The following is an 11,550-nucleotide window of genomic DNA, read 5'->3' as shown; positions in this document are numbered from 1 at the left end:
GAGTTGGCTTCGTCTGTGTTTTACAGTTTTGGATTGCTCCGGCGACTGCTAAAGTTGAGAAACGGAAAATTGCAGGAATGGCCGGCGGAGTCTTGGAAGCGGGTACTTGAAAGAGGGGTGAGAGAGTCTTCATCATATTTCTTCTTACTCACTTTTTGATACAAGTCCGGTTATCTGGAGATGCTAACAGCAACTGTGTTGCAATGGCGTCTTGTGTTTCATAGAATTCCAATATCGTGTCTCTCAAAGCAGCGCTAGCGCCCGTGGCCTAATGGATAAGGCGTCTGACTTCTAATCAGGCGATTGTGGGTTCGAGTCCCACCGGGCGTGGGATTTTGTCCCTTTTTCTGAGCAGTGACCGTCAACCAATAGTTTGTTATTAGTATTTCCTGGGCACTGCACTAATGACGTGACTGTTTAAATCAACGATGTTTGTGATGGAGTAATTGAAAGTGTACGTAGTTATACCATTACCATCAATTTACTATTCTATTACGATTGTTTCATCCAATTTCACTCACACATGTGAACCTATTCCCAACATAACTTTCTTAAATTAATAATTATTCATACGGTCAACTCTGCTTTTGAGTTTCATATTAAAATTGTATTAACTTAAAAAATTACAATTAAGTGTATAAATGTAATAATGTATATTTTTTTGTACAATTGTAAAAATTACAATGAAATATATAATTATTCTTGACAACTCGATAGCAGATCATCTGATTGTGTAGGAAGAATTTCTTTGTTGGGATTGTTGCATTACACGCGTTTGCGTCCAATCATATCGTTGCGAATACGTGATATTTGATTTCGACCAGGGCGCGAAGTCGTGATCACGACTTGGACTTTCATTTATTTTATTTTTTTAATCTAGTCGTGATTTTATTATTAATATATTTAAAAAAAAACTGTATTAATACAATCTTCTCATACAAATAATTACCATTTCACCTTTTCTTCTGAAATTATTTCAATTTTGTCTTTCATCTCCCAATTTCACACGTCTTTCTGCGCCGCGTCCTTCTGTCCATCGCCACCCTCTCTCCCATTTGTTTTCCAGTCTTTCTTGCATCAGATTGAATCAGAACCATGGCTGTGATGTAATCCAGGCTCCACGAACTGTTCCTAGTATTAATTCTTTTATTTCTCCAGCTGTTTTTTGGTTTAAAATTCTCAGTACTTAAAGACCCCAAAACCAGAAGTGCCTTTCCTCTTCAGGCAAGTAATTCTCCTTCAAGGTTTCATTTATATGCACAGATATCCATGAGGGTTTTCTGAATTTGAGATGGGTTTTAAAGAAAAATTAGATCTTTTAATTGGTTTGTGGGTTTGGATTTTATTTTCAAGAATAGAGGTATATCTTGATTGTTGTCAATAGTCTTCTTGTTTTCATTGTTTTGTTGATCTTTCTTAGGTTTAGTGGTACAGGGCGATCTCTGAGTACCTTTCTTGAATTTTCTTTTCCCTAATTGTTTTTGAACTTTGGACTCATAAAAATGCATTTTAACATGTGGAGTGACGATGTGATCCTGTTCCGTAGTCATATGACCTCATCTGCGCATTTATTCAATTTTTGTTGGAATTTTAAATGGTGGTGCTAATGTTTGTTTCATCAATTTAGAGAATCCAATTTGAATCCTTTTGTGAGTTTTTGTATGGAAAAGGGGTTGTTTCCAATTGAACTCTTCTGATTAAGGAAGTGTTGGTGGCAAAATGCACTAGTCTAAATAGAAATGAATAACTAAATCTCAATATAAGAAGTGGTTTCGATGTGTTCGAGTGAGTACTTGTGGAGAAAATTGGTTGGAGAACTTCTAATCTTTGAGTTGAATGTAACCCATTATTGCATCCTGCGAGTATTTTACATTTGCCTCATCCTTATGTGTTTGATAAATTATTTTGTGGAGTCTGATTCTCTTGGTCGTCATTCTTTTATTATTTTTTTCAGTGGTTCTGTTCATTTTCAATGTAAAAATATCTGAATTCCTCCATTTGATCTTTCTAATCTATAGATATTCTCATCCCTGTTCGTAATATAAAGAAGGTAGAGGTCCTTTACAATTTAATAAATCACTGATGTCGGGCTCAAATACGTCATGTGCTTTAGCATTGCCATCAGAATATCCCGAACACAGTACAAAACAAATGGAAGTCTCAAACACAAATCCATCTCGGCCTCCTTTGCACCATATCTGGAGCTCCTCTCAGGGTCCTGTGGCCATTCTCTGGGACATTGAGAACTGTCCCGTGCCAAGTGATGTGCGGCCTGAGGATGTGGCTGGTAACATTAGGATGGCCTTACGGGTCCATCCTGTAATTGATGGAGCAGTAACAATGTTTTCTGCGTACGGAGATTTTAATGCCTTTCCCAGACGACTAAGAGAAGGTTGCCAGAGAACTGGTGTCAAACTCATAGATGTTCCCAATGGGCGGAAAGATGCAGCTGATAAGGCAATATTGGTTGATATGTTCCTTTTTGCTCTCGATAATCGTCCTCCATCATCCATCATGCTGATCTCAGGAGACGTTGATTTTGCTCCAGCCCTACACATTCTCGGTCAGCGAGGATACACTGTAATTCTTGTTATCCCTTCTGGGGTGGGAGTGTCATCGGCTCTAAGTAATGCGGGCAGGTTCGTTTGGGATTGGCCTAATGTTGCTCGTGGGGAAGGCTTTTTGTCCCCTGCTAAACCATTAATACCTTCTCGACCCTGTCCACCAGAGATTGCTGGGAATTTGATGGGATGTCAGATCAATGAGAATGTGGATGGCAAGAATGAAGAAGAATCAATAGTGTATAAAGGGATCTCAAGAACCTCTTACAATATGAGAGATTTTTCAATTTTATCGCATTCTCTATCCGAGCATAATAGTAGTTCAATGTTAATGCCCCCAAACCCTACATATTCCCGAGCACATAGCTTTCCATCTGGTCCCAACGAAGTTTCATCAGGAACTATTGCTTCTTGTGAGCAGAATGAGTTGACGTGGGTGCAGCCCGGAGATGTTAATGGTTTGAAGCTCCAACTTGTAAAGTTGCTTGAATTATTGGGCGGCAGTTTGTCTCTAATCCGTCTTCCGGCAGAATACCAAAAACTTTACGGGAGGCCTCTGTTTGTCTCGGAATATGGGGCAATTAAGCTTGTGAATCTCCTTAAGAAGATGGGTGATGCAATCACTCTCGACGGGAAAGGCCAAAGGAAGTTTGTCTCCCTATGTAACCCAAAAGTCGGACCAGTTGGCACTCCCGTAATTCTGGCTAGGAGGGATAAGAAAGAAAAGGCGTCTCAGGAAGATAACATTGATCCGACAGCTGGAGTTGGATCTTCAGACGAGTTCTCGGATGATGAAAGAATGGTTATTGCAGCGAGTGATGATAGGGAGGCGAGAGAGAAGTCTAATTTGGAGATGGTCGATTGTTCTCAAACTATTGACCAGAAACTGGATAAGTTTAAATATGAGCTACAAGAGATCATGGTGAGCTACTCTTGCCGCATTTTTCTTGGTGTTTTTGAGGCAATATACCAGCAAAGATACAAAAGACAACTGGATTATGTGAGCCTTGGAGTAAATCATCTGGAGGAGCTGCTAGAAAAGGTGAGAGATGTGGTGATGTTGGAAGAGGAACCCGTAAGTAAAAGAAAGTTTCTGGTTGCTGTTGGTGGCTAAAAAGAAAATTTCACATCCCAAAAATTCTTTCATCATAGGAAACATCAAGTCTTGCCTGGTAAACTCGCTTCTTCCTGTATCATAATCTACTTCTTTTCCTGTCTTCCTCTTGAAGTGTAATTACGGATGAGGAATTGCAACAAATTTTGCCTTCGCTCCAACTGAATTATGTTTATATTAAATTATCACCGGAACATTCGTGCAAAAGTACTGAACCCAGAATTCTGTTCATTTGCTTTTATGTTGGTTATATAATTGTAACGCAGGTCTGCAGTTTCTCTTTTACTTTTATACCAGCAAACATACAGGATCAATGATTGGAGCGTATTATGAATGAAGGTAGCAGCTTCCGAAAGATTAGGATGAATGATGTTCTTAAGGTAGCAGCTTCCGAAAGATTAGGATGAATGATGTTCTTAAGGTAGCAGCTTCCGAAAGATTAGGATGAATGATGTTCTTGGTGGAGAACGGCATTCAATTATGCGATATGTTTGGTCAGTTACCAAACCAACTCTGTCATTCTGAAGACGAGATGGTAATTGCTGTTGCAAGTAATTATTCTGCTTTGTTTGGTTAAGCTCTCTTCTCTTAAACTCCTATTATTGCTGCAGGCCACCAAGTGAGAATCTCGTGTCAAGGAAAGTCAGCTTGTAAATGATGATAATCCAACGGCATAAATGTGTGAGTTTATGCTAAACCGTTCATTATGCTAGCTTTTTATAACTGTGGCCATCTTATAGCAGCCTTGACAAGAATGGATTTCTTGAGTAGCAAAGAAAAATAAATCGTATTTCACTATTGAGAAGAATATTGTTCGTTTCCAGATCGGTGATGGAGTTCAATCGGTTCAACATCTTTTCAGTTGATCAAATTCAGATTTCTATTTCAGTGCATCGTCTGCTGTTGTGTAATGGCGCTCACTGCTTGGATTGAATTTTCTGTTCCGAATGTTATTGCATCTTCTATTCCATTTAGTATATATACGTCACGTGTACTATAGCAGTAATCAATTCGTGGAACTTGTTTTTAGCTCCTATCCATTTGTGGGATCGCTCGGGTATGGGACGAAGATGATAGAAGGGCCGTCTGCGGTTGCAATGAATCTCCTGCAGCTGCATTTTTGTATCAGTACATTCAACGTTGCTGGTGAATAACATAAATAGAATTCCTGCTCTGTTTATAGCAAAGCGTTCAAATTGGACTACTGATTCTACTGCTGCGCTTGACTGTCGGATAGTTTCCATCTCATCTCATTCGAGTAGGATAAGGATTTGTTTGATTATTTCCAGAACATTACATGTAATAATGATATTTTCTCTCTCAGCCGAAGTTATTTTGCTTGTTATATCGATTATTATCGTTACACTTTTATCTCATATTGAAAAAAAAATCTCATCTGAATCAAATTCATCTTATTAATTTTGTATTAATATGAATTACGAAAGCAAAATATACTGAAAATTGTTAAAAATACACGTATTTATTTTTAGTATTCTCTCTTGCCATATAATTTTGTTTTCAGATAGGATTTGTATTAGGGCAAATTACAGCTACTTTCTGGAGGTTTGGTATAATTGTGAATACTTCTTGTTGTTTGAAAAATTACAAATATTTTTCTCAAATAAAAAATAATTATATAGTCCTTAGATGGTGAGGTTAAAATTATCATTGTGCACTTGCTATTCTTTTTTTTTTTTAATAAAAGAAAACATTTGAAAGAAAATGTAAATTTGAGGGTGGGTAAAGTAATAATTGATTGAAAATATTAGTTTATAAAAATATTTTATAAAATTTTAAAAAATATATAAATTAGGATTTATAATCCAAATGCACGTTTTAGGCAATTTTTTCTAAGAATTGAATGAACACCTAATGGAATATGTTTGTTGGTACAAGGACGAAAGTTAAAATCAGTGAGATGTTCGTAATTTATCAAATAATAAGAAGATATTTGTAATTATGTTAAATTTCAGAAATAGTAATAGTAATTTGCCATTTTTATTAGATGGATTGAACATAAAAATACTAAAAAAAAAAAAAAAATGAATAACGAGAGCGAGAATGAACTCATATCAACAGTGTGACTTATATCTTATTGATATTATGTAAATAATATCTGATAATTTCAGATCCGATTCATATAAAAAGGCTTCAACATTGCAATTGAAGGTAGATAATAAGTCAAAATCAAATTTAGGAGCATAAAAGAATAGAACAGAGTCCCATGTTTTGAGCCGTGAAATGAAACTAAATACAAAGGAGGAAGAGTTTAGAATATTCTTACAATCTTTTTCGACTCATCATCACTATTTTTATGGGTTTAATGCAATTTATCCTCGTGTGATAATAAAAATGAGCAAATTACTTTCTTATAAAAAATAAATAGCAATTTACCGTTATGTGTTTTAAAAAACATAGAAAAATAAATTTCTATATATAAAAAAATATAAGAGAGTAAATTACTATTTTATTTTTTATAAAAAGACTGTTTGCTTATCTTCTATAATACATATTGATAAATTGCAATTTACCCCTATTTTTATACTTAGCGCATCAATTCATATTCGGGTCCATGATGCTTGATGCTTTAATAATGTTGTAAGAATACACAAAGCAGAGTTAGATGTTGTCCTGTCCTGTCCTGTCCTGTCTTCACAACCAATGCAACCCACCACTTTTATTATTTGCCAAATAGGGGTTGAGAGTTTGGTTCAATTTTTTAAAATTTAATTATGATCATAAGAGTGTTTTGGTAATTTTAATTTAAAGTTACATTTGATAGACTGTAAATGATGACCAAAAGTTATAAATAAATAAAAAATGACATAAATGGACCACCTAAGATTAGGATTTTTACTTTTGAGCGCAAGAAACAGTGACATATTGGTTGCTTCTCACAATTGCCAAATTAAAAAGAAAAAAGTGAGAACTCAATTATTGGAAAATCAGACCACAAATAAAAGGCCTATCCATTTTCTGATAGCGCATATCCACAACACAACTCCAACTACGCCTTTACTCTCTTTACATTCCACTCCCGTTGCGCTCGGATTGAATCTTTTATTGTAAATTTTGTTTCATTTAATATATATACGTTACGTATATATATATCATTATTTTATTTTAAAAAAGATTTTATGTACATAGTATGTGCATTTTAAATGACGTTAAATATAAAATCGACTTTGCAGTAGAAAATTCGATCCGTGCAATGGGACATTTAATTCTTAGAAAATAACAATCATGTCTTAAACCACAGAAAGTAACTCTAAAATGGTGGAAAGAAGAAAGTGTTGATTTCTGGACTACGTACCCTAAATCCATTATTAAAAAGTAATTGTGGATTTAGGGTTGTGTACAATTTAATCAAAAATATACCCTTTCTTTTTATCTATTCCTTTGACTTAAAATGATCCTTTTCGTGATTCGTGTTCCTTTAAAAATATTATGCTCATCGTTAGAGTCTTAGTTATTTTAAAATTGTTTAATCATAGATTCACTTTTCTCTTAATTTTTATTTCTTAGAGAAAAAGTTTGTTAAATGTATCGAATATGAAATGATTCTCTTTTATATACAATAATTTAAATAATCAACCAATAAAATTACAGATCCACGACATAATATTACGTTACATAACTAAAAGTTTATTTTCGAAAAGTATATTATGACGATTTGAACTTTGAGACTTCAACACAATGTTAGGTTTTGTGTTCTAGCCCATTTCTAAAATGGGCCAAAACACAAAACCTTGTTTGTTTTTATGTTTTGCACACCTCCACTAGGTGTGCAATTGTAATTTAATTTTTTTTATTACTTTTTTTTTTATTTTTTATTCTTCTCTTAACATAAATATATATATTATATTTCACTAACAAACAAAATACTATATATACAGACACATATATATTACTAAATTTATATATTAAAAGACATGATTTGACAATGAACAGTAACTTCTGTCTCCAAAATCCCAACATCAAACCTACACCACTTATTTTACATTATTTTATATTATATCAAAACACAAATCCAAACATACCATCCATCTTAAAACACATACTTACTTATCTCTATTTTTCTCTCTCTATCTCCAAAACACCAAAACAAAAACATCCAAAACATTAATCCAAACATAGTGCAAATTTCTCGAGGGGTGGCTGAAAAGGTTTTGAGGACGAACGATAATATGTAGAGATATAAGTGTGTGATGATGTGCATACAAGTGTCAAAATATGGATTTTGAACTTAAAATTATAGTATTGGATACGTCAAATTTGAGAGAAAATAATTAGGGAAAAAAAGTAAAAGATTAGAAACTGAATAATTTATGTAAAAGTTAGAAAAAGTGAAAGAAATGGCAACTCTGCAGTTACATCAACAAGACATGATGTTGTATATGGAATCCACCTCATTTTAGATTGGAGAATAGGGGTGGAAGGAAGGGAACAATACATTGATTGATGATGAGAAGAGGGTGGTGTGTGTGTGTGTGTTTCGCAGAAGGAGAGAACACAAGAGAGAGGTGAGGTGGGGTGGGGCTTAGCCAGGAGCACGTGCGAAGAGCTGTTATCACGTGCACACCCCGAAACACAAAAAGGTAGGTTCAATTAAGCACAGGGCACGCGCCACCTCACTCCCTTCCTTCAACCACCTATCCCTGCTCCCTCATTAAATAATAAGTATTATATTAATGATAATAATATGGGAGTTTTTGTGTGTTGCGCCCTTATTAGTCCCATCATCCATCACCATACAATCCTCATAAAGAATTGAAATTAATTAAGGGTTGTGGGAGAATGAGAATCGCAGTGCAGGCTTTTAAGGATTTCTTCTTCAAATTATTGGAGATGGAAGATTAACATGAGAGATATTTAATTAAGATGGGAGTGTAATTGCATTTGCACGGGTGTTTATTAACTGGCAACACCACCCTCACCCATGAGATGGATGTAGGGAATAATTTGCTAACCCCGACCCTACCCTAACAAATTTACTTCTCTACCAATACAGGATTCTTTCAACTTCAAGCAACACCATACCTATAGCTATGCTATAACCACGTTCCGATATATATTCTTTTGTAAATTATTATTTTTTTATTTCTCTGAATACTTTTAAGGGTTTCTAATTAATTAATTATATTATTTGTAGTTTTTAATAATTAAAAAGATATATAAAATTATATGCACAAAGAAATACAAGAAAAAAGTATACATTAATCGAAATAATTATATACGTCTATCTCAATTTGTTGAAATTGAGATTTCATAATTATAAGGTCAGAAGTGCAGCTCACATTAATAACTATTTTAGTAATTATGGTTTATATATTGTAATAATAGTTTTTGGTTAATTATGAAATGATAAAGTATTTTTTGAAATAGAAAAATGAATAAAAAGTGTATTTGATTTGTGACGTAAGGTATAGATGAGAATGAAGGTACATTAGGAGATAAATGGAAGTTGGGAGAAGGGAACAAATAGCTCATACTCAGAGTCATAGCTGATAGCTGTCCGTTACCCGCACATTCCTCTATTTATGTTTGACCCTTTGACCACGCGTCACCTCATTTCCCCTTACCCTCCCACCAAATATCAAATCAAGTACCTCTCTCTCTCTCTCTCTCTCTCTGCCAGCTGTTTCTTTCTACAAATATCATATTATTAAAAAAAATTAATTATATAATAAATATAATATATTATTATAATAATTAATCTATAATTTTAAAAAAAAATTAGTTCTTCAAATCACATTACAATTGTATATTTTTTATTGATCTAATATTATTATATCTAATGCTTATTTTAACTAATAGAAAATATAATATTTGATAGTAGTTATATGATTATTGAACAATAATCTAAAATTTTAATTGTAAGCATAATTTAATTTGTATCGATCGTAATGTGACTTTTTACTAACAACATACAAATAAAAGTAAATTTGTAAAAATTAATTAGATATTTTGATAATTATTTACGTTTTATATTATAAACACATGAAAATGACTTGAGAAAATATTTTCGACTTATTTTAGATCCATAAAGTAAATGATATTTTTCACAAAAATAAATAATGCAATCACTTTACAATAACATGTGTTCACTCTATCATATCATGACAAAAGTTAGTTTAAAAGTTGTGAAATGTTTTTTATTTAAAATTACTTAAATTATAAAAATTAATTGATGTAAAATTTGAAAGAAATTATAAAGATTTAAAAATAAAACGTAACTTATGATGAAAAATGTCTAAGAATTTAATATAAATGGATAGAAAAAAATTAGAAATTAATGATGAGAAAAGTAATTAATATATGAAATAATGATTAAAAAAGTGTAACCGAAATTTAAATAAAATAAAATATAAAAAATTGTAAAGAGTAACTTATAATGAAAATAATTAAGAATTTAACATTGAAAGAACTAAAAATAAGGGTAAGAAATTAATAATGAGAGATACTAATTAATGAAAAGCTAATATAATTAATGGTTCATATTTATAGATATAAATGTATATGACAAATTATATCAAAACTAACTTGTCCATTTCATTTCACATGTAAAAGAAAGATCGAAACCTTGATTGATTTAATTTTAAATAATATAATAATATGATGAAATCGTCACCAGGAAAATTATTTAAGATAGAATGTGTTGGATGAAGAATTTAATGAGGGCTTCATTTAAGCTGCATTTATCGCTGTAATTTTTTGTACACTTGTAGGATCTCACCTACTTGCTCTATGAATAACTATGATTATTTTTTAATTATATATCTATAAAAAATTTCTCCAAAATTAACTATGACCCATTTAATTTTCATTATTAACTTGTATAAGCAACTCAACACATTCAATTAAGTTGCTTACGCCTCCATTTCTAATTTAAAAGCTCGATATTGATGCTGTGTTCGAATTGAATAAATCAATACATCTAAATAGGTGAATTGAGTTATCAAACCAAACAACATAAATCTATATTTTTTTTATTATGTTAATTAAATAATTCATCTCACAAAATAAACAGGCTTACGAAACAAGAAAGAATGAATATATTAATTTGTGTTCATTTTACAGGTCATTTATTGGTACTTTTTTACTTTTGGACATGATAAATCCAGCTAAAATAGCTTTTTGAAATGGATAAATATACATAAAATATTTAATATATGCTGTACAGTTAGAATCAAATTTGATTTGTTAATATTTAATTAATTACAATTTAGTGGGAGTGGTCCCTGTCCCTGCCTCCTACAGTGGGTTGGAATGATTCATCAGTGTGTTTTTTAATGTACCTATGCAGTTGTCCGGAATCTTCCTACCCAGCAGCTTATCAACATTCAGCGCTAAATTCACCCAACCCTAACCGACCTAGCTATTCCCCTGTAATGTATTGGTCTACATTCCAGAGTGCCCAATGGGGAGCCTTCAACTTAATTTCCACATTTGCTTCAAATTGTATTACAGCTTTTGGAATTTGCACCCTTAATTATTCCCCCCCCCCCCTCCCCCCCTCTCTCTCTCTCTCTATATATATATATATCTCCTTATCACTGAAGGGGAAGAAGGATTGCACTTGATGCATCAAATTATAAATTATATTCAAAGTGGTTTAGGGAGAGTTACCTACCAAGAATATTGAGTTATAGTTTAATGGCAAAATTACGGTTCCATATTTATAGAATCACGAGTGCTTTTGAGTTTTTGTCTACCTTTTGTATGATAAAAATTTGTAATCCATCAACAATATCAACAAGTATAACAAATATTAATATTTTTTGGTTTCAATATTAGTACGAGGATATAATAGTTAAGTCACTAAACTTTTACTTAATCTTCACTTGATTACTAGAGATGGAACTTAATTTTTTT

The 11,550-nt window shown here is 32.6% G+C and overlaps 1 protein-coding gene and 1 non-coding gene across 11 annotated transcripts; both read left to right on the top strand.

The window, feature by feature from the left end:
* Positions 258-330, top strand: TRNAR-UCU. The gene has a single exon. It is a non-coding gene; the product is annotated as a tRNA-Arg (tRNA).
* LOC105172715 lies at positions 964-5,066 on the top strand. Of its 10 annotated transcripts, none has more exons than XM_020697314.1 (6): positions 964-1,224; positions 2,019-3,733; positions 3,942-4,210; positions 4,287-4,356; positions 4,500-4,582; positions 4,706-5,066. In XM_020697314.1, exon 2 carries the CDS (start codon positions 2,083-2,085, stop codon positions 3,673-3,675), a length of 1,593 nt encoding a protein of 530 aa, XP_020552973.1. In that variant the 5' UTR covers positions 964-1,224; positions 2,019-2,082; the 3' UTR covers positions 3,676-3,733; positions 3,942-4,210; positions 4,287-4,356; positions 4,500-4,582; positions 4,706-5,066. The 10 variants fall into 10 exon arrangements, with proteins under 10 accessions (XP_020552973.1, XP_020552974.1, XP_020552975.1 ...); XM_020697315.1 differs by having other exon boundaries at positions 3,984-4,014; positions 4,056-4,210; positions 4,500-5,065; XM_020697316.1 differs by lacking the exon at positions 4,500-4,582.

This window comes from Sesamum indicum, linkage group LG10, assembly GCF_000512975.1.
Source record: "Sesamum indicum cultivar Zhongzhi No. 13 linkage group LG10, S_indicum_v1.0, whole genome shotgun sequence".
NCBI lineage: Eukaryota > Viridiplantae > Streptophyta > Magnoliopsida > Lamiales > Pedaliaceae > Sesamum > Sesamum indicum.
Note: the sequence above shows the minus strand (reverse complement) of the source record. Positions and strands in the feature narration are given on the sequence as shown.